The 26644-nt window shown below is 53.5% G+C and overlaps 1 protein-coding gene across 2 annotated transcripts in view; it reads left to right on the top strand.

Annotated features, from left to right (window-relative positions):
• Nucleotides 1-25632, top strand: part of PREX1 (phosphatidylinositol-3,4,5-trisphosphate dependent Rac exchange factor 1) — a 204426-nt gene extending 178794 nt beyond the window's left edge. Inside the window, exons 25-40 of one of the 2 annotated variants that reach the window (XM_016938084.4) lie at nucleotides 254-530; nucleotides 3784-3990; nucleotides 5345-5433; nucleotides 7336-7418; nucleotides 7567-7657; nucleotides 9904-10032; nucleotides 12021-12062; nucleotides 13090-13310; nucleotides 14995-15094; nucleotides 17230-17373; nucleotides 17478-17592; nucleotides 19074-19140; nucleotides 20244-20416; nucleotides 21913-22015; nucleotides 22261-22328; nucleotides 23950-25632. In XM_016938084.4, coding sequence (XP_016793573.2) covers nucleotides 254-530; nucleotides 3784-3990; nucleotides 5345-5433; nucleotides 7336-7418; nucleotides 7567-7657; nucleotides 9904-10032; nucleotides 12021-12062; nucleotides 13090-13310; nucleotides 14995-15094; nucleotides 17230-17373; nucleotides 17478-17592; nucleotides 19074-19140; nucleotides 20244-20416; nucleotides 21913-22015; nucleotides 22261-22328; nucleotides 23950-23992 — 1952 coding nt within the window. In that variant the 3' untranslated portion in view covers nucleotides 23993-25632. The remainder of the gene's footprint in view (nucleotides 1-253; nucleotides 531-3783; nucleotides 3991-5344; nucleotides 5434-7335; nucleotides 7419-7566; nucleotides 7658-9903; nucleotides 10033-12020; nucleotides 12063-13089; nucleotides 13311-14994; nucleotides 15095-17229; nucleotides 17374-17477; nucleotides 17593-19073; nucleotides 19141-20243; nucleotides 20417-21912; nucleotides 22016-22260; nucleotides 22329-23949) is intronic. The other variant, XM_016938085.4, reaches the window with a different exon arrangement.
• The last annotated feature ends 1012 nt before the right edge of the window (nucleotides 25633-26644 follow it).

Genomic DNA, 26644 nt, shown 5'->3' with positions numbered 1-26644 from the left:
CTTGTGGATGATATCTGCTGGGGTACCAGCCATCATGTCTGCATTGCAGGCAGGAAAAGATCACAGTAGTTAAAAGCATGTTAGCACCAGACTGGAACAGTCTTCTTGAAGTAACTGAATGAATTAAGAGTATTTAGAAGGGACATTTTCCTCCTTCATTGGGATCCTTGAAATGGGTTTGTATTGTTCCGCCCAAAGGCCCGGTGGATGCTGGGGGCTGTTTTCCAGTGAGCTCTCTCTTCCTCCACTGCAGGCCACCTGAACCCCATGTCGTACACCCAGCACTGCATCACCACCATGGCTGCTCCCTCCTGGAAGTGCTTGCCTGCTGCAGAGGGTGATCCCCAAGGCCAGGGTCTCCATGATGGCAGCTTCGGGCCAGCCAGTGGGACCCTTGGTCAGGAAGACCGGGGCCTCAGCTTCCTACTCAAACAGGAGGACCGTGAGATCCAGGATGCCTACCTGCAGCTCTTCACCAAGCTGGATGTGGCCCTGAAGGAGATGAAGCAATATGTCACCCAGATCAACAGGTGAGCGCTGGCCGGGGGTGTCCGGCGTGAGCAGGGGCAGGTGTTCTCAATCCTGGCCTTACTGACATCGTGGGTAGCATCATTCTTTGTAGTGGCGGGGGGGGGGGGGGGGGGGCTGTCCTGGACATTATAGGCTATTTAGCAGTATCTTTTTCGTCTATCCACTAGCTGCCAGTGGCACCCCCTCACCTGATTGTGACAACCAAAAATGTCTTCAGACATTGCTAAATATCCCCTGCAAGGAAAATCATCCCTGACTGAGAACCACTGGTGTAATGAAATATTATGGATATAGCAGCGCTCATCAGTGAGGCTAAAACTATCTGCTGAAAGATTCTGGAGAGAACTTTATAATTTTAACATCACAGAAAGTGAGGCAGCTGTACAAGCTGTCCTTTTGCTGTAATACAACAGGACACACATGCAGCCCCGCCCACGAGGCTCTTGCCAGCAGATACAGAGCTGTTATCTCCTGAAGGTTCAAGGTCTCCTTACTCAGCTCTAGGATGTGGGGCAGAGGGTGGTTCAATGGCACCTTGGGGAGGCATCCGGCCAAATCATCAGCGAATGATGGGGAAGCAGGTGTGGGGAAGAGGAACTGCTGGAGATTAAAGAGACTCAAGAGACGGACCTGCCAGATGCAGCCTCTGAACCTGCTTAGCAGGTTTCTAGCACGTCCATGTGGGGAGGCATTTTGAGACAATCAGGGGTGTTTGTCCACAGACTGGGTGCTTGGTGGTATTGAGGACTCCTTCCTTCTGTTGGGCACAGTCGAGCAGTGTGGTCCTGTGTAAAGCAGTGTCTCTCACCCTTGACACTGGTGACATTTGGGGCTGGATTATTCCTTGTTGGGGAGCTGTCCTGGGCATCGGAGGATGTTCAGCAGCATCTGGGGTCTCTACCTACGAGATGCTGGTAGCAAAATCCCTCTTCAGTTAAAACAAGTAGCAGTGTCTTTGGACATAGCTAAAGATTTCCTAGGGGGCAAAATTGCCCCCAATTGAGAACCACATGTTTAAAAGAAAGTCTGTATGTATTAGAGACACCTGTGGAAGTAGGTGTGGTGGAATTACGTGCTATCTTGGACTTGTTTTAAATATTCCAGTGGGCTGGGTACAGTGGCTCATGCCTGTAATTTCAGCACTTTGGGAGGCTGAGTTGGAGGGATTCCTTGAGCCCAGGACTTTGAGAACAGCCTGGGCAACGTAGTGAAACCCTATCTCTATAAAAAAAAAAATCCTAAAATTAGCCAGGCGTGATGGCATACACCTGTTGTCCCAGCTCCTCAGTGTGCTGAGGCAGGATGACTTGAGCCCAGAAGATCGAGGCTGCAGTGAGCCATGATTGCACCACTGCGCTCCAGCCTGGGTGAAAGAACGAGACCCTGTCTCAAAACAAAACAAAATGCTCCAGGGAAATAAAAAGCGATGGGGATAATGGGGGAAACAAGGTGGACCCTGAGTGGCTGTTGTTGAAGCTGCCTGTTGGATACCTGGGTTCATGATGTTCTCTCTACTTTTGTGTATGATGGAAATATTCCATGATAAGGGAAAAAAAGAATGTAGACTCTAGAGCCAGGAGGCCTGGGTTCAAATCCTGGCCCTGCTACTTATCCACTGTGCAAACTTAGGCAAGTCACTTAACCACTCTGAGCCTTGGTTTCCTCGTTTGTCAAATGGGGCTAATCATGCTACTGACTGTGGAGATGTGGTGGGATTGCATCTAGCTGGGCGTATTCATCACTGCTCACTTAGAAGGCACGAGACACTGTTCTTTTTTTTTGAGATGTTGTCTCACTGTGTCACCAGGCTGCAATGCAGTGGTGTGATCTCTGCTCACTGCAACCTCCGCCTCCTGGGTTCAACCAATTCTCCTGCCTCAGCCTCCCAAGTAGCTGGGACTATAGGCACACGCCATCACCCCCAGCTAATTTTTGTATTTTTAGTAGAGATGGGGTTTCACCATGTTGGCCAGGATGGTCTAGATCTCTTGATCTCGTGACCCGCCCGCCTCGGCCTCCCAAAATGCAGGGATTACAGATATGAGCCACCACGCCCAGCAGAGACACTGTTCTGAGCACTTTATCCAACTGTCACCAGGCTAGAGTGTGATGGTGTGATCATAGGTTGCCACAGCCTCGAACTCCTGGGCTCAAGTGATCCTCCTGCCTCAGCCTCCCAAGTGACTAGGACTACAGGCACGTGCCACCATGCCTGGCTAATTTTTGTATTTGTTACAGAGATGCGGTCTCACGGCTGGTCTTGAAGTCTTGAGCTAAAGAGATCCTCCTGCCTCAGCCTCCTAAAGTGTTGGGATTACAGGCGTGAACCACTGGGCCTAGCCTGTTTACACATTTTAACTCCCTTAATTGTCACAGAAGCCTAAGATATAGATACTGATATGATCCCATTTTACATATGAGGAAACCGAGTCTCCAAGAGTTTAAATACTTAGCTTGAGGAATGGCAATACTGGGATTGGGATTTGAATCTGGGGTTTAGCTAGCTTCAAAACCTGTGCTCTTAACTGTCACACCCTACAGTGGGGATTGATGAGCTATGGCCTAGGGGCCCAGTCCAGACTTCAGCCTGTTGTTTTCTTTTTCTTTTCTTTTCTTTTCTTTCTTTCTTTCTTTTTTTTTTTTGAGATGGGTTCTCTTGCTCTGTGCAGTGGTGCGATCTTGGCTCACTTCAACCTCCGCCTCCCAGGTTCAAGCGATTCTCATACGAGCCTCCCGGGTAGCTGGGATTACAGGCGCCCGCCACCACACCCAGCTAATTTTTGTTTGTTAGTAGAGACAGGGTTTCGCCGTGTTGGCCAGGCTGGTCTCAAACTCCTGACCTCAGGTGATCAGCCCACCTCAGCCTCCCAAAGTACCGGGATTATAGGCGTGAGCCGCTGCACCCAGCTGATTGTTTTCATTTTTAAACAAGGTGTCATTGGAACACAGCCACGCCCATTTGCTTCCACACTGTCCAGGTCTTTCCCACTGCAACAGCAGGTTGAATGGTTGTCACTGAGACCCTACAGCCTATCGAGGTGGAAGGATTTGCTCTCAGGGTCTTCACAGGAAAGGCTTCCTGCCTCACCTTCTGGTAGAGCCTTGTGTAGCTTGGCCGTGAAAGAACTTGCGAGTCTCCCACCCGCAACAGGAGGGCCAGTGCTCACACCTGCAGCTGCTGGTGGGATTTTCAGGGAAGGGACATAAAGGGCCAGGCCTGTATCTTTGACTTCAAGGTCTTTGCTTCCGTAGGCTGCTGTCCACCATCACAGAGCCCACCTCGGGTGGGTCCTGCGACGCGTCCTTGGCTGAGGAGGCCTCCTCCCTGCCCCTGGTCAGTGAAGAGAGCGAGATGGACAGGAGTGACCATGGGGGCATCAAGAAGGTGTGCTTCAAGGTGGCCGAGGAGGACCAGGAAGACTCAGGCCACGACACCATGAGTTATCGTGACTCCTACAGGTGGGTGTCACTGTCAGGGGGCTGAGGTTAGATGAGGATGGCCCTGGACAGGTGAGGCCACGGACCCGTGGCAACATCAGAATCAGTGGACACTTCTCAGGGTGCAATGGGCTCAGGGTGCTGTTGCTGATAGCATGGTTCTGGGGGATTATCTGAGCCCCCTGAGCCTGGAAAACCCACTTAGGCTCCCCAGTTGCAAAGCTGACATTTTAGGGTCATCCCCACGTGGACCCATCTGTTCTGCCTCGGTGTCACCCCACACATGCTGACACGATGTTGTCAGGCACAAGGGCAAGATTCTGTGGTGTGTTTGCAAACTCAGTGTAAGACATATGGTTTCTGAAACAAGCACTATTTATGTTTATTTGGTCCAAGGAGGAAGAGTGCAGTTTTTTCCCCTCCTAACCTGAGAAGATCTAAATTTTCTACTGGTTAATTATAACAAGATCAGTGAGGTCCTAACTAGTTGGTTAAATAGACTAAAACTCAGTTTCCTGTAATAAGCCATATAATGGGTAAGTTTAATTCCTTACTGCAGATAAACCAGCACTGTGGTCCCAGTGAAAGGTGACATCACATTTGCCCATGGTGGTTACAGTGGAATCTTAGAGGGTGCTTCAACTGTTTGTGGGCAAAAATCAGAACTGATACAGTTTGAGAAGGCAGACCTTCCCCCCCGTCCTTGCAGCGTGAATGTTCTTCCAGTCGTCAAGGGATCTGCCTGATCTCCCATTGCCTGCTCGCCTGGCGTCTGTATCTGGCTGCTGCGGCACTTTGTGCCCCCAGAGCCTCATGTCCATAGTCTCAGATTTTGCCCTCTCTCTGGGATTTCATTCTTACATTTTTGGGTCCTCCAGTTTTTCCTTTAATTTTCAAAAAGGTGAAGGAAAAAATGTCAGGATCCTGGGTTTTGATCTCCCACACCTTCCGAGTTCCTGGGCCGTAGGGAATCCAATCCAGTCCCTGTCCTCATGAGGTTTCCAGCCAGGCTGGGGCCTGGGGAGACGGAAGACAGAGCCCTGTGGAATGGGCAGGTGTCTCAGGGCAAGGCTGTCCCCTGGGGACACTGGACAGAGTGACACCTGCGTGAAAATGATTCACCGTCTTCCTCCTATTTCTGTGTTTCTGTGCTAGAGCCTAGAAACGTTTCCCAGCCCTCAGGCGTGGAAAACCCACCAGGCCCGGCCTTCCCTGCCTTTGGGACCCAGGACCGGTGCTTGGTGCCCTCTCTGGGCTGCACGCCCACCTGAGGGCCCAGGGGTTTTGTCTGCACTGTAGAAAGTGGGTTTTGGGTGCCAGGACCAGATGGCCTGAGCTCAGGGTGACTCAGCCCCTTCTCTGGGCCCCTTTGCAGCGAGTGTAACAGCAATCGGGACTCGGTCCTGTCCTACACCAGCGTGAGAAGTAACAGCTCCTACTTGGGCAGCGACGAGATGGGGTCTGGTGAGTGGAGCGGCAGCGGCCTGTGCTCGGGGAGAGAGGCTCCTCCCCATGAGATTTAGTTTTAGTTTATTTTATTATACTTTCCTCTGCGTTATATTGTTTTGTATTTTATTGCATGGTCCTGTACTTGATTTCCTTCCATTCAGTCATTCAAGAAGTATTTCTTGAGCCCATATTATGTGCTGGGCACTGGGAATGCGGCAGCGAAAGAAACAAACATCTCCGCCCTCTTAGAGCTGATGTTCTCCGTGAATGTCATGGAGATGGAGCAAATGGAAGCATGCACGGTGCAATTCTGTGTGCTTCATGTTTGATGAATGTTGTGATGCATGTGCTGACAACTAAACAGGATGACCTCATGGTTTATGTAAAAACGATACATGTGCAAACCGAAAATCCAAATGACACAGAGCAGTTCAAAGAAGTACCCATGGCTGGGCGTGGTGGCTCACGCCTGTAATCCCAGCACTTTGGGAGGCCAAGGCAGACGGATCACTTTAGGTCAGGAGTTTGAGACCAGCCTGGCCAACATGGTGAAACCCCATCTCTACTAAAAATACAAAAAATTAGCTGGGTGTGGTGGTGCACGCACCTGTAATCCCAGCTATTTGGGAGGCTGAGGCAGGAGAATCACTTGAACTTGTGAGGGGGAGGTTGCAGTGGACTCAGATCATGCCACTGCACTCCAGCCTGGGTGACAGAGTGAGACTCCATCTCAAGAAACAAGCAAACAAACAAACAACAAAAAGAAGTCCATAAAAATGAGTGAGAGTCTTATCATCTCCCCCAGAAATGACCCTCGCCAGCATTTGGAGCTCATTGGTGGGGCCTGTGAATGCATGGATGGGCAGGTGGGTGGATGGATGGATAGACAGACATAGACAATATTTTATAAATTAGATCATACTCTACTTACAGCTTTTTTTTTTTTAATTTTTTTTTGAGACAGAGTCTCACTCTATTGTCAGGCTGGAGTGCAGTGGCACGATCTCAGCTCACTGCAACCTCCACCTCCCGGGTTCAAGCGATTTTCCTGCCTCAGGCTCCTGAGTAGCTGGGATTACAGGCGCCCGCCACCACATTCAGATAATTTTTGTATTTTTAGTAGACATAGGGTTTCACCATGTTGGCCAGGATGGTCTTGATCTCTTGACCTTGTGATCCGCCTGCCCTGGCCTCCCAAATTGCTGGGATTAAAGGCGTTACTGAAAGCCTGAAATTGTTTTTTATTTTAGTCTTGTTTACTTCAGACTTTAAAGCAGTTCATTTTGCAAGTGGGTTGTGTATCCACATGGTGCATAATTCAGAAGGCCCCGGAGGGTGCATGGTGACAAGTCTCCCCCCCACCCTTGGTTCTCAGGCTGTCACTGCTGTTCCCACTGTCACTACAGTCTTGTGTGTCTTTTCAGAGATAGTCTGTGCATAAAAATTTAATTTTAATTATACTTCAATTAACAGAAGAAAAAGAAGCTCAAGTAAAATGGAAGAAATTGCTGAACTTTAGATACATATTTCATCACATAAGATAGTCAACTGCACAAACTGTCCCCAGGTGGCTCTAGGAAGGAGTTGGGTGTGACAGCTGGGTGAGGAATCAGGAGACGTGGCCTCCAGGTCCTTTTCTCTGTTCCTCAGTCCCTCATTTGCAGAATGGAAACAGTAGCAGTGCTTTACAATCTTGTCATGCGTTAGTGCCTGTTGTCCATTTTGCAGATGAAGAAACTGAGGCTCAGAGAGGTCAGGTGATTTGCCCTGTGGCTCACAGCCAGGACCTGGTCTTCAGACTCCACATCCCTTGTGGGTTTAGAGTTCTGTAGCTGTATCCCCCTCTTAGGAAAGTGCTGGGGATGGTGTGAGGTGGGGCAGGAATGACTGATGGCTGCTGCTTCTACCTCCCGCCAGGAGATGAGCTGCCCTGTGACATGCGGATCCCATCTGACAAGCAGGACAAGCTTCATGGCTGCCTGGAGCACCTCTTTAACCAGGTAGGACCTTTGCCCCACTCCTGGCGCAACTTTGGGTTCCTCCTGTCACACCTGGGGAGGGCCCATGACCCGGGGGCTGTGGGTCCCAGATGTCTGCAGTGTGTAGGGCCACGGGGCCCAAACCAACCCCAGGCTTCTTGCCACCCAGGTGGACTCCATCAATGCTCTCCTCAAGGGGCCAGTCATGAGCCGGGCTTTCGAAGAGACCAAGCATTTCCCCATGAACCACAGCTTACAAGGTGAGGGGATAGCCAGTCCAAGGTGACAGCCTGCGATGGGGAAGGGTGTTAGACAGGGCGGCATACCCGGGCTAATGCTCAGCTCTGCCCCCTACTGCTGAACGACTGTAGGATCATCAGGACAGCGATTTTAGCCCATGGGCCACATGCAGCCCATGGCCTGTTTTTGTAGGCTCTGAGCCAAGAATGGTTCTTTTTCTTTTTCTTTTGACCTTCCCCCTTCCCCTCCCCTCCCCTTCCCTCCCCTCCTGTTTCTTTTCCTTCCTTCCTTCCTTCCTTCCTTCCTTCCTTCCTTCCTTCCTTCCTCTCTCTCTCTCTTTCTTTCTTTCTTTCTTGTTTTTTGGAGAAAGGGTCTCACTCTATCACTCAGGCTGGAGTACAGTGGTATGATCACAGCTCACTGCAGCCTTGACCTCCCAGGCTCAAGTTATCCTCACAACTCAGCCTCCTAAGTAGCTGGGACTACAGGTGCACGCCACTTCTCCTGGCTAATTTTGGATTTTTTTTTTTTTTTTTGGTAGAGACATGGTTTGCCTTGTAGCCACGGCTGGTTTTGAACTCCTGGGCTCAAGTGGTCCTCCTGCCTTGGCCTCCCAAAGTGCTGGGATTCCAGGTGTGAGCCACTGTGCCCAGCCTTCCTTCATGTCTTTTAAACCATACTCATTTTTTTCTTATTATTGACATCACTTTTTAAAAAGTATCACTTTTAAAAAATTTAATTTTGAAAGGACCTTATTGAACTCCCTATATATGAAAAGCCAGCATAATATGCCAAAATTTGATGATAAACCATAATGATAATGATAAATTAAATGCAAACAACGGCAACGAAATATCATTATACCGCAGTTAGGCACTGTTGCCTACCAAGGGCTCTTTGTTCTTCATTTAAGAGAGGGATTTGTGAATTAAAGAAGTGTTAAGCGCTTACCAACACCAAATTGAGGCTTTCTTCTTGAAATGATTGAGAGAAAAGGAATTGAAATTTCTTATGTTCTCCCACCTACCTCTCCTCCCATTTATCCACCTACCCACCCTACTCATCCACCCAACCTACTATCCGTGCATCCACCCATCTACCCTCCGACTGTCTATCCATCTATCCACCCATCTATCCATCCACTCATCCATTTATCATCTAGCTATCCATCCATTCACCCACTCAGCCACCCATGCACCCGTCGATCCATCCGTCCATCCACCCCTCCACCCAACTACCCACTTACCATCTATCCATCCACCCACCCACCCACCCACCCATCCATCCATCTACCCACCTACCCATCCATCCATCCATCTTCTTGTCTGTCCATCCATCCATCCTTCCCTCCTTCCATCTGTGTGCCCACTCTTTCACCCTTCTACCCATTCATTCATCCATCCACCTGTCCATTCATGCTTCTGTACATCCAGTAAATAATTTCCCAGAACCAGCTTGTGCCAGGCCTTGTACTGGGCACTGGAGACCCTGAGATGAATTTGATACTGCCCTGACCTCAGGGAGCTCATTGTAGATTGTAGGAGATAGAAATGCAGATGGGCAGTTGCCACCAAGAGAGGGTGGGAAGTGGTGAGGACTTGGGGCTCCCCAGCTCAGCTGCACATCCTGCTGTCTCAGGATCAGCTTTCAGGGATGGACTTCAGAAAGCAGAAACAGCAAACCCACAAATATCTCAGAAACTGGGACCTTGCAGGAGGAAAGAGCCTTTGTCTTTTGCAGGGGCCTTTTTCTTCCTGGCCTCTGAATGGTGGGGCCAGAGGTAAGTCCCAGCGCTGTCACTGCCCAGTTGCATGACTTAAGGCATGTCACTTTCCCACTCTGTGTGTGGGCTTCCTCCTCTGTGTAGGGAAAGGGATAGAACTCATGTGCCATCTCAGTTGGTTGTGGCTATGAGGAGGTAGTTCCTGAGAATCCTTCTGTGGCTACAACATCCAGGCTTACACGAAAGGAAAGCCGTGATTGATTTGTGAGGTCTGCACTGGATTGGCTACAGCTGTGGGGAGTCTTGGTCTCAGAGCAGCAGGAAGGAGTGCTGAGATTGATGAATAATGCCTGCCATGGGTGTGGTACCATGAAATAGCACACTTACCCTCTGTGGACCCGATAATGCCCAGGAGTCCTGCCAGCTCCCTTGATCTAGGATTATGAGCTCTGGGATCTGTGATGGGACATAGGCCTTTGTGCCACCGTTCTCCAACGCTACCTCCGTCCCTTCCCTGGCCCTCATGCCACTTTCCTGCCCCAGAGTTTAAACAGAAAGAAGAGTGTACAATCCGTGGCCGGAGCCTGATCCAGATTAGCATCCAGGAGGACCCCTGGAACCTCCCCAACTCCATCAAGACCCTGGTGGACAACATTCAGAGATATGTGGAAGGTCGGTGGGCAGGGAGGGTGCATCATGGTGGGGAGGGGGCCATGGCTTTTGGTGTGGAACCTGAGAGAATCAGGAATGGATCCAGTTCTGTGACCCCTGTTTCTCCATGCCCAGGGAGAGGACAAGAGAAGTGATGCCCTCTCTCAGCTGAGTGTCCTGCCCTGGGCAGGACGTGACTTGAGCCCAGGAGTTTGAGACCTGGGCAACATAGTGAGACCCTGTCTCTATCAAAACAAAAATCAGAAACAAAACAAAACAAAACAAAGCCCTGACTTTGGAGGTTGAAAAGGCTGAACCTGTTCTTTCTCAGCTTCCAAAGCATTGGATGTGTGAGTTCCTGTTATTATCAGGGTATGAGGGACACCGGCTGGCAGCCCACTGACCAGATTCAGGCCCACAGATAGGTTTCGATGCTGCAGCAGCAAAAACTGTGACTCTGCTTCCAGCTTGACAAAGGTTCTCACATAGAAACTTGGATTTCTGGCTGCTCTTGAACAACACGAAGATCTGGTGACTCTAGGCCCAGTCTCCCATCCTCCCTTGGTGGAGAGGAGTGGCGGCCGCTCTGTGTACGTGGGGCCGAGGTGCTTTCCAGTTCACCCCAGTCTCCACCACTCCCTGTGGCTTGGCGTCTGCTCCACGCATCTTACATCACCTGCCTGGCCCTTGCCGGCATTTGCGTCTGAGACTCCTGGGTTAGAAGGATCCGGACGAGGGAGATGTTTGACCAGGACAGTGGGAGATTAGAGGACTCTGGGCTGTTCCCTCGGGGAATGGCAGCCTCTGAGTCGGAGTCTCTGCTGCTTCTGATCTGTCCTGTTCTCCAAAAGTGTAACCAGTGAGGAGCATCGACTCTGGGTCCAGACCACCAGGGCTTGAATCCCAGCTCACCCACTTACTGGCTGTGTGATCATGGCGAGTTCCTTGACGCCTCTGGCCTTAGCCTCTTCCTGTGTCAAATGGGCCCACAGTGCTGCCTCCTTCCCGTGTGGTCGGGAGGATTAAATGAGTCAGCATAGGTCATGCGCTCAGTGCCCTGGCTGCCTGGCGTGGTGACTCCTGGCCTGGCTTCCTGGTGTGGTGAGTTCTGGCCTGGCTGCCTGGCGTGGTGAGTCCTGACAAGCGCGCACCACTGCAGCTGCTCTCGTTCTTACCCTGCCCAGCCCTGAGTCCTGCAGTCCTCCCTGGGGAAGAAGGCACCTAATAAACCAAATCCAAAGCCCTTCCACATCTTTCTAAGCCCTTTTGTGGGCCGAGGAGCATCTTTTTTAAGGAAAGAGAACAGGATGTTGGGCCTGGAAGAATTGAGCTTTTTTTGCAGGACAGGGCGTGTGTAGGGCCGTGCCCATGTAGGATGAGAATATGTATGTGAGGCTGTTAGGAGTGTGTGTCTATGTCTTATGTGTGCACTCGTGTGTCTGTTGTGTGTCTGTGTGGATGTGTGTGTACCTGTGTGTGTACATATGTGAGTCTGCAGATGAGTGCACGTGTGTGGTGTGCACTTGTGTGTCTGCTGTGTGCTTGTGTGGGTGCATGTGTACCTGCGTGTGTACATATGTGAGTCTACGTATGAGTATATATGTGTGTCTCTGTGTGTGGCATGCACTTGGGTGTCTGTTGATGTGTGTGTGTGTGTGTGTATGGATACGTGTGTATCTAGGTTGTATGTGTGTGTGACCATACTTACGTGAACAAGGTGTGGGGCAGGGGCTGTGGCCCAGGGATTAAAGGGGCTGGTTCCATCTGTGTCCCAGGCTTGCACGTACAGATGGGGCTCACAGTTGGGGTTCCACTGCCTGAGGTCAGGGGTTCCTGGAGTTTACCTGACAATCAATAAAACCTCCTTGAGCACAGCCTTGGGTGCCAGGGCTTTGCTGTGAAGGGTCAGAGCACTGTGGGAGGTGCCATGGGGAGGGGCCCGGTTCTGCCCTCACCTCTTGCTGCCCCCTCCCAGCCCGTCCCCCTTTCTGTCTCCCTTCTCCTTCCAGATGGGAAGAACCAGCTGCTCCTGGCCTTGCTGAAGTGCACAGGTGAGGCCTTTAAAGGTGTGTGGGGGGCACATACCCGGCCTCTTCCACCACCCAAGGCCGACCATCCATGCCCTCAGGGCCTGGACGGGGGGAGGCAACGCTTTGGCCTGGAGCCCCTCCAAGAGCTACTTGAAACTTGCTTCTTCCTCTTGTGTCCAAGGGACAAGTCTCAGGGCACTGGAGCCAGGAGCCCTGTCCTGTGCCACTGCCCAGGCCTGGGTGGATGTTGACGGGGCCCCGGGATAGAGGACGATGTTAGGGGGCCTTGTGCCGGTAGAGCCTTCAGCCCCAGCCTGGGGGCTTCCACCCGGCAGAGAGTGGGGAAGAGGAAGGGGGAGGAGGTAGCGGGAGAACCTTGGAGACCTTCTCTATCCCTGCCTTCTTTCTAGAAATTAGCCAAGGGGGTGCTACTGCAGGATCTGGGTCAAATTTGGTCACTAAAAAACTCATTGGCCAGAAGCCGGCCATTGGAAATAATTCCTTCCAGAAGATTGGGACCCTGAGAGACCAATTGCTTGAAACTGTCCAGTTCTTCAGACCATGCCAAGGTCAAGGACAGGGGCAAGGGCAGAGGTGGGGGAAGGAAGAAAGCATAGTTCTCCAAAATAGAGAAAATGCTAAACTGCATTTCTGAACATGTGCAGCTTGGCAGAAGAGCTTAGCACCATTGGCATTCTACTAGCCAAGGCCAAGGAATCCCATAATGAGAGGAGAAATGGCTGAGGGTGAGGGTCTTGGGAAACCCTTAGGAAAATCACAAGGTGTTTGTTTGTTTGTTTGGTTTTCAAAGCAGGCAGATGAATCACTGAGAGAACAGTTTTGGCAAATGGGCTTGCTTTTTGTAGAATTGATTTTTGTGGAATTGGCTTTTGGTGGCTGGGATGTCCACCAAAAAGTAATTTCTGGCCTGATGTTAGCCCTTTGCTGGGGGTTCCATGAGGGGTCCTGGACCCAGGGTTTTGGGGTGTGGGCCTCCTGGTGGCACGGGAGCACCCCTCCAGCAAGGCCTCCTGCCCTCTGCCCCCAGACACAGAGCTGCAGCTGCGCAGAGACGCGATCTTCTGCCAGGCCCTGGTGGCCGCCGTGTGCACCTTCTCCGAGCAGCTGCTGGCGGCCCTGGGCTACCGCTACAACAACAATGGCGAGTACGAGGAGAGCAGCCGCGACGCCAGCCGCAAGTGGCTGGAGCAGGTGGCGGCCACGGGCGTCCTGCTGCACTGCCAGTCCCTGCTCTCGCCAGCCACCGTGGTGAGTGAGTGGGGCGGGAGGGCGGCCCCGCTGGCCCACCTACTGGTGCCCGCCCAGGCCGGGTCGAGGGAGCCCTTGCCCATTCAGGCTCCCCCGGGCTTCGTCATTCCCGCAGCAGCGATTTGTTGAGCACCTGTGTGCTGTTTTATAGGCACTGAAGGTCCAGCAGTGAACAAAACAGAGTCCCTGTACCCAGGGATCTTCTGTCCCAGTGGGAGGGAGGGAGGCACACACACAGAGATAATAGAATCCATGCTACAGACCAGCGGCTCTCAGTCCAGGGCAGTTTCCCCACTAGGGGACACTTGGTAATGTCTGGAGACGTTTTTGGTTGTGACAACTGAGGGCCTGAGGTGGGAGTGGGGTGGTGGAAGCCAGGGATGCTGCTGGACATCCGGCCAGGACCTGAGAGTCACCAGTGCCTCTGAGGTTGGCTCCTGGAGCCCCTGCTGCTGGCTGGTGGGGAGGCCTGGCCTTGGAGCGCCCTCTGCTGGCTGCTGCTGCACAAGACGCCTGCCTGGCACGAGATTGGCCATCACTTGATTCTCAGAATGCACGACCTGGGGCTCAGGGAGGAAGCAGGGAACACTCAGCCGTCCCCTTCCTCTTCTCACATGGGGATGCTGGGCCAAGTTCCTTCATTCTCCAAACACCACGATGTGCCAGGCCCTGAGCTGGGAGCTGGGGGCCTGAAGCTGACTTCCTAGTTGGGGGAAGCAGCTTGAGAAGAAGAAAGGACAGAGGAGGGAAGGAAGGTGGGGAGAAGGCAGTCTCTACAGGAAGCTTGGCAGGCACTGCAGCTTCTCTGTCAGAGACAGGCTGTGTGAGGTGGTGACGCTTGAGCTGAGACCTCAGCCAGCCAGGCAGACAGTGTGAGGAAGAGTGTGCGGGGTAGAGGGACCAGCATGTACAAAGGCCCTGAAGAGTGGCTGGTGTGGCCAGAGGGGAGCGGCAGGGGCTAGGGAGATGTGGGGACCAGATCTGTAGGGCCTGAGACTTTAATCTGGAAGCAGCGGAGGGTTCAGAGGCTTGGAGCTGGGTGAGTGATATAATTTGGGTTAAGTTTTCAAAACTTGACTTGTAGGATGTATTGTTTGGGGGCAGAGAGTGGCAGAAGGGAAACCTGGTGTCATCTTGACGAGAGACGGTGGACCCTTGAACCTTGGTGGTGGCCAGGAAGCTGGAGGGAGATGGGTGGGTCCGGAGGATGTTTTAGTGTCACCCCATCAGACTTGGTGATGGACCAGGCCCAGGGTGAGCGGGAGAGAAACTGAGAAGTCAAAGGTTTGGATCTTGGATGACCGAATGAATGCTGGTGCTATTTGCTGACATGGGACCGACTGGGGGAGGTTGAGGAAGGAATTGGGGACTTTTATTTGAGTGTGTTAGGCTCGAAAAGGTTAAGTTAGAAGCCTAGTTGGTGATCCAGGCAAGAGAGGCAGTGACTTTACTAGGATCACTCAGTGAATTAAGGCAGAGATGGGTTCTATGACCCTTGAAAGTGCAGGACAAGCCACAGAGCACACCATGATTTCACATCCACTCTGGAGAGTCACGCTCAGGACCTGGCACCCAGGGGGCCCACAGTGTGGAGTGCCGACTAGAGTTGAATTCAGCATCTTGATAGGAAACCCTGGGGCAGGGTTGGCATCTGAGACTCCTCCGCGCTGTCTTCTTCCTGCAGAAGGAGGAACGGACCATGCTGGAGGACATCTGGGTGACGCTGTCAGAGCTGGACAATGTCACCTTCTCCTTTAAGCAGCTGGACGAGAACTATGTGGCCAGTGAGTGATTTCTCCCATCCCCCACTGTGAGAGGTGGGGTCCTGGGGTGGAAGGGACAGCTCTCTGGGGTCACCCTGTCCTTCCCCTGCCTCTGGGCCAGCTGCCCAAGGTGGGCTTAGTACTCAGTGCTGTCAAACCTCATGCCTCCAACATGAGTGTGAGAGCCGAACTTTGGGGCACACATGGAAAAAGAGGGGTTTCTTTTTGTATGAACCCAGCTATTTCCAACAGTTCTTAAAAGAGAATGACACTGGTACCCAATTCTTCATAAAATTATTCCCTAGAGATGTGAAAACTTGTTAAGATTTTTAAAGGGCTTAAATAAGTACCATAATTAAGTTCCATCCTCCCTTCCTCCCTTGCTCTTGTCCTCACCTCTCCTTCCTCCACGCTTTCTCCCCTTTCTCCCTTTTTCTTTCTGTCTTTCTCTCTGTTTCTATTTTCCACCCATCCTTCCACCTGCCCACCCATTTATTTATCCATCCATCCATCCATGCATCCATCCATCCATCCATGCATCCATGCATCCATCCATCCATCCATCCATGCATCCAATCATCCGTCTGTCCATCCATCCATCCATCCATCCATCCACCCATCTACCCATCCACCCATCCACCCACCCATGTGTCCATGCATCCATCCATCCAGGCATCCATCCATCCATCCATCCGTCCGTCCATCCATCCATCCATCCATCCCACTTATCCATCCATCCATGCATCCATTCATCCATCGATCCATCCAAACATCTGTCCATCCATCCATCCATCCATCCATCCATCCAACCATCATCCATCTGTCCATCCATCCATCTATTTACATGTCCATAATTTTGAGCACATAGTATATGTCAGGCTGCGTTTTGGGCCATGTAACATGGTCCTCATTCCTACCCTCCTGGAGCTCATAGTCTAGACCAGTGTGTCTCAGCCCTGCTTGCACTCTGGAATCATTGAGGGAACTTTGCAATGATCCCAGGGCCCTGGGCCCTAGCGATTCTGATCGGTTTGTGGGGTGGGGTCTGGGTGCTGGATAGTCTGGATGTGCAGCCAGGGCTGGGAACTTCTGGGCTTGCTTCTGAGAGCAGGGGTTCTCAGAGCATGGCCCCTGGACCAGCAGCACCTGGGGGCTTGATAGAAAGGCATATTCTCCGGCCCAGCCAGAACTACGGCCTCAGAAACTCTGGAGGTGGAGCCCAGAGGCCTGTATGCTGAAAGCCCTCCAGGGGCTTCTGAGGCATGTGGGTTTAATTAGGAACCAGGCACTGGATTAGTGTTTCTCAGTTTTTTCATTTCATTAGATTTTATTTAATTTCATAAAAAACCTTTTTAGTCAATTTTTCCTAATTGCTGCACCCCCATGAAATTATAATACTACGGGTATACCCTATGTCTGTTTATCTGTGCATCTGTGCTTATTATACATTAAAAGAGGAAAGTGTTTTCATTCTCCTTCCCACGAGCCAGTTTTCACCTCCTTGGGGACAGTGTCTCTCCTGCTGAAAATGCATGGACTAGAGTCTAGATGAAGGGCAGGTTCTCTTTGAGTAGCAATTGGAATTGATAGGCAGCAGCAGCTGCCTGTCTGCAGGCTGAGATTGGCTCGGGCAGAGCTTTGATCGATGAGTGATGTCTGCCATGGGTGCAGGATGGGGTCTGGGTGCCATATTTTGCACCCCCTGCCCTAAGCGCTTCCTTCTGGCTATGAATCAGATGCATGCCCTGTTTGAGGGCAGCTTTTCCCAGGCAGGGGCCATGGGCTACCGGGTGAGGGTACAAGGAGTGCCGGGGAAGCTCTGACCCCAAATGCTGTGGACCCCCTAAGTAGGCAGAGTCCGCATCAGGTTCAAGAATTAAGCAGCGGAACTAGGAGCTGATGAAGCAGGCGAAAGGGAGGTGTCAGCTGCAGTTCTTCGGAGAGTGAGAGGGAAGGGCTGCTGGAGGCTGTCCCTAGAGGGCAGGAGGGCAGGGAGGTCTGAGGCTACCCCTGTAGAGTCGGGAGAACAGGGAGGTCCCAGGGTGCCCCCCTGGACCTGGGGGCAGGGAGGTGCCAGCTGTTCTGGAGAGGTGTGCCAGGGCTTCCCCTGGCCTTGGCCTCGGTGGTGAGTCACCCTGCCCCGTGTCCTTCCGCAGACACCAACGTCTTCTACCACATTGAGGGCAGCCGGCAGGCGCTGAAGGTCGTCTTCTACCTCGACAGCTACCACTTCTCCAAGCTGCCCTCCCGCCTGGAGGGTGGGGCCAGCCTGAGGCTGCACACAGCGCTGTTCACGAAAGGTGAGCTTCAGGCCTGGGGCAGGGAGGACCACGGGGGCCGGGCCAAGGCCACCAAGCACACCGGCTCCCAACCGCCTGCCCGCCCCCGACATCTCCCCTCCCAGTGCTGGAGAACGTGGAGGGGCTGCCTTCTCCAGGCAGCCAGGCCGCGGAGGATTTGCAGCAGGACATCAACGCGCAGTCCCTGGAGAAAGTTCAGCAGTATTACCGCAAACTCAGGTATCCGCCTGGGGTCCCCGTTGGGGGCAGGAGTCAGGAAACCTCCACGTGGAGTGGGCATTAGCATGGAAGGTGCCAGGCGGACCCCCAGCATGGGCAATGGGCCGCACACCCTTTCTTGAGCACCTTCTGTGTGACAGGACTATTGCCTGCGTGAGATTCTCAATGGCAGTAGGCCATGGATCCCACTTTACAGAGGAGGCGACTGAGGCCCAGAAAGTGTACACACTTGCCCAAGGTCACACAGCCAGGCAGTGGCTGAGCTTTGAACTGGGGTCTGTTTGGTTTCAAAGTGGGTCTTTCCTACTGAGAGGAGCCGGCTTCATTCTGCAGAGGGTGGGAGCTAGGACAGGGGACCTTGGGACTCTTGGGCCTATGAGTGAGGGGTGCGGCTCCCAGGGCCTTGGCTGCTCAGAAGAGAACCCCAGGGGAGGAGGGGTGAGAGCAGGAGCCAGGTATCACCAGGAGGAACCACAGGTTCTGGGAGGCAGCTTCTAAGTTCTGCAGCTCCCACTCCTACCACCCTCCCCCACAGCCCTTCTTGCGTGTGTCTCACCACCTCCCTCTGTGACAGAGGCAGGCCGAGAATTAAGAGCCCAGGGAGATGAGTACGGGTCTGGGCTTCATCATTTGGAAATGAGAGAATGAGGCTTCATTCGTTTGCTCAGAGAAAGCATCCAGCCCAGTTACTGAAAACTGGCATCTGTTTGGATTGATCAGGGCTGTCATCAGTCTGTTCTGCGCCATCTGTGGAATATTCTGAGTCCTGCCTGTCTGATGATTCATTCATCCCTTCATTCACACATGTTGAGGCCTTCTGCGGGCTGGGCACTGTTCTGGGTGCTTGTTTGGGAATGCACAGTGAGCAAAACAAAGTCCTGTTCTTCATGGAGCATATATTCTAGAGCAGGGGTTGTCAAAATCTGGCCCTCCTTGTCTCCCTGTTTTGTAAATAAAGTTTTATTAGCACACCTGCATTCACTCATTTTCACATCCTCTGTGGCTGCTTTTGTGCTGCAATGGCAGAGCTGAGTGGCCGCGATCGAGACTCTCCAGTGCACAAAGCATAAAATGTTTACCGTTGGGCTCTTCACAGAAGAAGTTCGCTGACCCCTGTTCTGGAGGGGGAGACGAACAGTAAACCAGTAAGCCTAGAGCCATGAGACACTAAGTGGTGAGAAGTGCTCAGAAGAGAGAAAAAGCAGGACCAGGGCCTGGGGAGCAGAGGGCTGGGGGCTGCTGTGGACGGGCAGGCAGGGAGGGGTGGCATTGGAGGAGTGCTCAGGAGGCCCCTCTTTCCCCCCGGCTGTTGTAGGAACAGGTGCCTGCGGGTGAGCACAGCCTGCAGGCGCTCTCAGGGATTTCATTCTGAGAGTCGGCAGAGGGTGGAGTCACGGTGGCTGCAGGAGTTGAGACCGGGGTAGGGGCAGGAGGATGGTGGGTGTGGTGGCCCCCGCCTCATTCCCATCTTTCTCTCGCAGGGCATTTTACCTGGAGCGGTCTAACCTGCCCACGGATGCCAGCACCACGGCGGTAAAGATAGACCAGGTATGTCCACGTGCCCTCCTGCTGCAGGGAGCTTGGGCAGGGTGGGGCGCTCAGGAGTCAGGACTCAGACAGGCCCAGGGTTGTGCCCCAGCAGATTCTAGCCCCAAAGCCCTTGAGACCCTGCAGTCTCTCCTCCTCCAGGAAGTCTCCCATGATAGCTTCCTCCCCATTCCCAACTTTCTGGGATGATTTATTTTCGCTGGCAGCCGCCCATCTCTGCCACTCCAATCCGCCTTATTAACCACAGCATTTCTCTGAGGTTGGAGCCTGGACCTCATGACAGATGTAACCTGTATGGTATTCTTTTTGTTTATGTGTTTCAAATTTGCTGTCAACCTTTAGAAATCAAAAGATTTCCCGTAAAAACAGAGGCTTCCAGCTTTTCTGGAGGAATGGGAAGATCTGGCTGTTGGGGACCATGTTGCCACATGTCCCCGTTGCCCCGAGCTGGGAGCAGCTCCCTCTGAGGGGCCTCGATAGTTCGGCTCCTTGGGCTCCTTGCCTCTGACCCTCAACACGTGTCTTTTGGCCTCTGGGTTTTCTAGGGTCAGGCAGGCCTTGAATGTGCTGGTGATTTTGGGGTGCTGTCTTGGGGCTGTGAGCTGGGGGCTCCGGGAGGAGGGTGGGCACAGCCGTTTGGGACTTTCCACTCTGGCTGGCAGAATGTCCCCACAGCACAGCTTGTTAGTGAACCACCCCTTGCACCTCCACGTGGGGGTCAGGGAATGCTGGGGGCAGAAGGGAAGGCTTTTTCTGGAGAGGGGGCGCTTGTGTTGGTCTTGACGGGCTGGGAGAGGGCACTTTCTTCAGGCTTCACTGGGGACACACCTGGGCAGGTGAAGAGAATTAGGTTGGAAGGTTAGACCTGAAATATATGGTCAACACTGACTGCCAGCTTGTAGGGCAGTGGGGAGCCACAGAGGGTTCTTGAGCAGAGGTTATAGAAGATTGAATTGCATTGTTATCCCCAGAGGGGTGAGCTGGGAGGCAGCTGCAGGAACAGCTGGATTAGAAGGATATGGTGGGGGAGGAGGGCCAGATGGGGGCTGAGGGGCTGTGAGGACCTCCTCCAACTCCCCGAGTATGTGTGGTACCCCCCACAGCTGATCCGCCCCATCAATGCCCTGGATGAGCTCTGCCGCCTCATGAAGTCCTTTGTCCACCCAAAGCCTGGTGCTGCTGGGAGCGTGGGCGCCGGCCTCATCCCCATCTCCTCGGAGCTCTGCTACCGCCTGGGGGCCTGCCAGATGGTCATGTGTGGCACAGGCATGCAGAGGTGAGCTGCTGCCCGCTGAGTCGGGGTGTGGGGAGGGGCTGGCCTAGCTTCTGGTCAGTTTGGGGGCCTGTGGCAAGGAGGCAGGAAGGCTGGGTTCCAATCCTGGTTCTGCCATTGCCTGTAGAGCCCCCACAAGGCCTTGGCTCTGTCTGCACCTCAGTTAGTCTGTCTGTGAAATGGGATGGCAGCAGCAGGTGGTCCTAGCAGGGCTGTGGAGCCACCTGCTTCTCTAACGCTGTAGTGAGTGTGTGTGAGAGCTGTGCCCTGTAGTTCCGCCGGAAGCCTCCTTCAACATTAACCATAGCAATGGCTGGTTTATGGGGCCTCCTGACCTCACTGGAGGCTCCCCTGCCTCCTACCTCCATCCTTTGTCCCCAGTGCTCATCCCAGGGAGGAAGAGGTCACCTTCTCCAGAGTGCTTCCTGACCTTCCGTTACAAACCGTGCCCACTCTCCCCACTCAGTGCCCTCCCAACCCTCTCTTCCTCCGCAGCCCTCACCCCCACTCCCCAGACAGCCTTTATTGGGGTATTTATTTCCTCCTTGGCTCCCTCAGGGCAGGGCCGGATCTGAGAGGGCAGGGGCCCCTTTTGTTCTCTGCTGTTACCCAGAGGCTAGAGCAGTGCCTGGCCTGAGACAGGTGCTCAAGAAACATTTGCTGAATAAATGTTTCATGGGGCCAGTGCTCTCTGCCTCCTAGGTCATTGATGTTCCATGCAGATTAACTCCTTTCCATCTTTCTCTACCAGTGCAGTAGTGGGGCCTATTTTAGGGGATCTCACCTAGGGGCAGTTTTATCCCCGGGGAACATTTGGCAATGTCTGGACACATTTTTGGTTGTCACAACTTAGGGGAGGGAGGAGCTCCTGGCCTTTAGTGGGTAGAGGCCAGGATGCTGCTCAGCTTCCTGTGGTTCCCAGGACAGCCCCTCCAGCTGGGCCAGGGTCCTCTGTGCACCACCATGCTCCCTGTTTCATAGTTAATAGTATAGGGAGTCTGAGGTCAACTCAGCTACCCAGGGTCACAGAGGAGTTACATGGAGGGACAGGATTGGAATCCTAGAGGTCTCGCTGCAGAATCCACGTTCTAGAACTGTTGAGAAACCCAGAGAGGTGTGAATCGATGTGTCCATCTCAAACCCCACGGAGCCGACAAGTCGTGAGGCTCCCAGGGAGTCCCCCACTAACTCAGCAGATATTTACCGAGTCCTCCTCTGAGCGAGGCACTGGGAATGTCACAGGGAACTCAACAGGGCTTCTGCAGACGGGGAAGCACCAGAGTGCCTGCCAGTGAGGGTGGTGGCTGCCTGGAGGAAGAGGAGCAAGCGGGGAGGGACAGCAGGAGGAGGCGTTGCCGTGATGGTCAGGACTGGGTCTGGGAGGCCTCAGAGGGATAGGAAGTCGCCCCAGCTCTCACCCACTGTCCTCTGACTCCCGCTGTCCCCCCCCACCCCTGTCCCCCCACCGCCCACCCGCTGTCCTCCCTCCCCTGCTGCAGGAGCACCCTGAGCGTGTCCCTGGAGCAGGCGGCCATCTTGGCACGGAGCCACGGGTTGCTGCCCAAGTGCATCATGCAGGCCACGGACATCATGCGTAAGCAGGTGAGGCCGCTTGGCCACAGGGTCCTCCAGCACCCTGGGCTGAGGGCGTGGCATGCTTGCAGCCAGGGTGGGATGAGCGGCTGGTAGCCACCAGCCCCAGACCTGAGCCTTCTCTGAATCTGGAGGGGAGCAAGGATCTTAGCTTCTGGGTCCTTGGGTTTCTGGGCCCCACCCCCACCCCCCAGTGTGCTTCCTCATGTGCCCTGAACCTGCAGAGGCCCCTGCCTGATGGTTCCTTCTTCCAGGGCCCAAGGGTGGAGATACTGGCCAAAAACCTGCGAGTCAAGGACCAGATGCCCCAGGGTGCTCCGCGGTGAGTGGCTGCCTCGTCTGCCCCTTCCTGTCCACTCCCAGCTGGCCAGGACCCAGGCCTGGCTTTGGCATCATGCTCCTGGCCTAACCCTTAATGCTCAGATGGGGCTTCCCCTCATTTATGGGGAACCTCTTTGAGGAGCAACAGACACAACTTTGTCACCTCCCAAAGGAGCTCCTGCTCCCACCGGGAAGATGAGCCCCCAGGTGTGCCATGAGGCGGTGACTCTATGAGATCCTCCCACCTCACTACACTGTGCCCTCAGCCCCATGCCCTCTCAGCCCTGAGCCCCCGCCCCGTGCCCTCCACCCTGTGTCCCATGCCGTGTGCCCCCCACCCCGTGCCCCCTACCCTGAGTCCCTGACCCCTGAGTGGCTCGCTTTAACCTGGGGTGGAATTAAGAATTCTGTGATTTTAGCTGATCCAACCTAAGCTAACCTTTTAGCCATTTACAGAAATGTGAACTGAACAGCAGCCTGGGCCCAGGCCTGCGATGCCTGATTTGCAGGAATGCTCTCTGTTCCTGCCGTCTTTGGCATGGGGAGTGCTGTTTCCTCCTGTCCTCCCACCCTGTCCTCTCTTCATGTGGTTTTCATTCTTCCTCTTGGTGCCACATGTAGGCCCTTTAGGATCATGACGTTGTTTCCGTCTGATCCTCTCTCCATCTCCACAGCCCTAGTTTGCTGTCGTCATCTGCCCACAAGTTTTAAATAACTCTTGTTTTGAAATAATGTGACTCCCAAGAAGTTGTAAAAATAGTCCACAGTTCCATGGACCCTTCAGACAGCTTCCCCCCAGCAGCAAAGTCTTACGTAACCACAGAGCGCCGGCAACACCTGCTGCCAGTGGTGACGAGAGTCACTGTGCGTGCTGTGGCGCTGGGGGCTCCACACATGCCTTGTTTGTGTCTCACGAGTGGCACGTGGTTCCTTTCAATACCTTCACGGCCTTTGCCCTGTGCCAGGCACTGTCCAATTGCTTCCCCTCTGTGGACTCATTAATCCAAACAGCCACCCTGTGAGCCAAGTCCGGCTGTCATCCCCACTTGGCAGGTGGGGACGCTGAGGCACAGAGAGGTTAAGTATCTTGTCCAAAGTCACACAGCTAGTAAATGGCAAAGCTGGGATTCTGAACCCAGGCAGTCTGGGCGTGGAGTCCGAGCGCTGACCACATCAGACCACACGTGCAGCATTGCAGTCTGCTTGCCCTGGACACCACGCAGCCTCCTGTCTGGTCCCCCGGCTCCAAAACCATCTCTGCATATAGAGTTTCCCAGGATAGAGCAAGTGAAACTGCGTAAGGGGCAGAGTGCTGTGGCCATCTGGCCCCCACTAGTGTGGAATGTGCGCCCCACCCCCACGTGGCTGAACGCACACGTGCACCTGTAGACACGTCTTCATTTGTAAATGCCAGTCTCTGAGTGGGCAGAGACTGCCTGTGGGGAGGGGCCTGGCAGTCAGCAGAAGGCATGGACAGCATAGATATTTTTCTCTGCATCTTTTATATACCTGTGAGTTTGGGTTTCTGGGCATGAATTACATGTTCAGGTAAAAATGGAAATAATACAAATAGGTCCTGGCCCGCCCCGGCCTCTCCTCATTCTCTTTGCCTCCATCCCCAGCCTCTACCGCCTCTGCCAGCCGCCGGTGGATGGGGACCTCTGAACGCCCAAATGCCCCACGCTGGGCCGCAGCCTTTGGAGCTGGGATTTGGGAGGACACAGCAGGCAGCGCCGGCCTTCTCCAGGGATGGCCCAAGGCTTCCGCGGCCGCCTGTTCCGGGACCTGCCCAGCGTCCTCCCCACCTCCTTCCGGGACAAGCCTGGTCACCCTCTCTGTGATGACGAGCTGGCTGATTGGCCCTGGGCCGGCCCATTCTTCACACGCCTGCCAGAAGCTGGAGGGGTGCTGGAGACCCATAGAGCTGATGGGAGCAGCTGGTGCCTGGCCTTCGGCTCCTGCATCCCCAGAACCCAAGGGAACGTCATGGAGGCCACATGGGGCCACCCGGCTCCCTCGGGATGGCTCCGCCTGCACTTTTGAAACCCCGGTTTCCTTCAACGTCCACATTCCAGGTGACCACACGTGTCTCCTCCTCCTCATCTTAGCTTCCAGGTTCACCCTAACCCTGTACTAACCTGCTTGGTGGACTTGGAAAAGACTTGGCTCTGTCGCGAAAGGAGAGACGGGGCCTCCATCACGCCTGTTACCAGAGGATCCCCGAGAGCCACACCAGCTCTGGACATCACCGCCCCTGGAACTGGGGCCACCAGCCCTGGGCACGAGATTTGCTCTGACTTTATTTATATGGCGTGAAATCTCTGGTTTATTTTGGGATTTTTTGTTGTTGTTGGTGTTGTCAAAGTTTGTGTTTTCTAAAGTTGTGTGATTTATATATTTGACATTTTACATTTCAAAGAATGGTATGTTGTCTAACAGGGGACCAACAGAAGGTAGTATTGACAACTGTTCCCGCTTCTACTAAAAAAAAAGAGCACAAAAGAAAAACTAAATTATTGAAAAATTAAAAAAAAGTCATTGTTTCCTGTTTGTTAATATTAGGGTTGTAAGGTGTCGTTTTGAGGTATCGACTGTGATTCCTTCCCCCACCCTCCATTCTCCAGCGGTTGGCCGGTGTTAGAACTCGCTCTCTTTGAGTGACTGGCTACAAGGGCCTGAGAGGTGGCCGGCCAGGGTTGGAGTTGGAGGGGATGGAGCCCCACCTGAGGTGCCGTGTCACACGGGTTAGAGGGTCACTGGGAAACACCGGGCGGTGGCTTCTGTGATTTATTTTCTTGATGGTAACTTCTCAGAGCAGGGCGATTGGGACATCACCAGCCAGAGCACAGGAAGCCACCCTGCCTGCCGGGGAGGAGGGACCCACACAAGCCCCCTCAGCAGTTTGTCCCCCCAGCTTCGGTATGCCTTCAGGGAAAGATCACAGCTGGGGAGGAAGCGGGGGGACGCCTGTCACCCCTGGCAGGTGGTGAGTTCAGGTGGGGGCTCCCTGCTGCCCCCAGGCCTAGGAGCTTGAAGCCCTCCCAGCATCTGGCATCCAAGCCTCCCGCCCTCCAGGGTGCGCTTCCCTCTCTTGCCACAGCATACACGAGGGCAGGCAGTGGCCTTGTCACTGTATCTTGCATCAGAGACAAAGGAGGACCCGCTTTAGCCCTGCTGCGGGAAATGGGGGAGGGCCCAGGGCCAGCGCATTGTGCACTGGTTTACTTTAAAATGTACAGATTCTTCTCGTTAAATTCTTGATAGATTTTTTATTATTATTAAAAGTCAGTTTATAATACAAAGAACGAGGCTGTGATCTGCTTCATCTGCGGTGGGTGGCTTGGGGGGTGGGTGTGGCCGGGGGCACTAGGGGATGAGCTCGCGCTTTAAAAGCCTCATGGAGGACAGTGCTGATCTCTGCATTGGGGCCTTGAACCAGCGACCCCGAAGTCAGTGACGTTTTCACTCTGTGCCTCAGTTTCCTCCTTGATAATGGGGCGATGCAGCTTCTCTCGTGGGGTGATTGCTGAGGACGACCCGAGGTTGCACGGATTGCCTGCAACCCAGGTATACAGGAAAATAACAGGCCTTATTTGATATTTCAGCTTTTTTCCCCCCTGGATTCTGAGCTCCCATTTCACTGTGAAGGTAGGAAAAAGTGACTGTTTTCCCAGGAATTCCACACCTCCTCCTGGGTGGCTTACTTGTGCTGAGGGGACAGTGTGGATCCAAGGGGTGCCATAGAATCCTCCTCGCTCCAACCTGCAAGGCCTGTTGGATCCGGGCGGGAGTGGAGTTCAAAATACCCACAACATGGTCGTGCCGGGCCCCCAGTCAGCCAGAACTTACGCTGGCCACAAACAGGCCTATTGGGCAGACGTGAAATGCACCAATGAGAACAGAGAGTCTGCGTGCACACCTGGGCCTGGTGGCTGCATCCTAGGCTGTCAGCAGGTTCTCCACCTGCCTGGGCCCAGGTGATCTTTATGAAGCTGCCTGGGTTTGTTTGCCCAGTCAGAGAAACCTCATTCCCTGGGCTGCAGACCTGTTCTGCTGTGCCAGCCCTGTGCCCCCTCGTCCTTTTTTTTTTTTTTTTTTTTTTTTTTGAGACAGGGTCTTTTGCTCTTATCACCCAGGGTAGAGTGCAGTGGCGCGATCATGACTCACTTAAGCTTCGACCTCCTGGGCTCAATTTATCCTCCCACCTCAGCATCCCAAGTAACTGCAACTACAGGCACGTGCCACCACGCCTGGCTAATTTGTTAATTTTTTTGTGGAGACCAGGTTTCAGTATGCTGCCTACCAAGTAGCCTGGAC

The sequence above is a fragment of the Pan troglodytes genome, chromosome 21 (assembly GCF_028858775.2).
Source record: "Pan troglodytes isolate AG18354 chromosome 21, NHGRI_mPanTro3-v2.0_pri, whole genome shotgun sequence".
NCBI classification, from domain to species: Eukaryota; Metazoa; Chordata; class Mammalia; order Primates; family Hominidae; genus Pan; species Pan troglodytes.
Note: the sequence above shows the minus strand (reverse complement) of the source record. Positions and strands in the feature narration are given on the sequence as shown.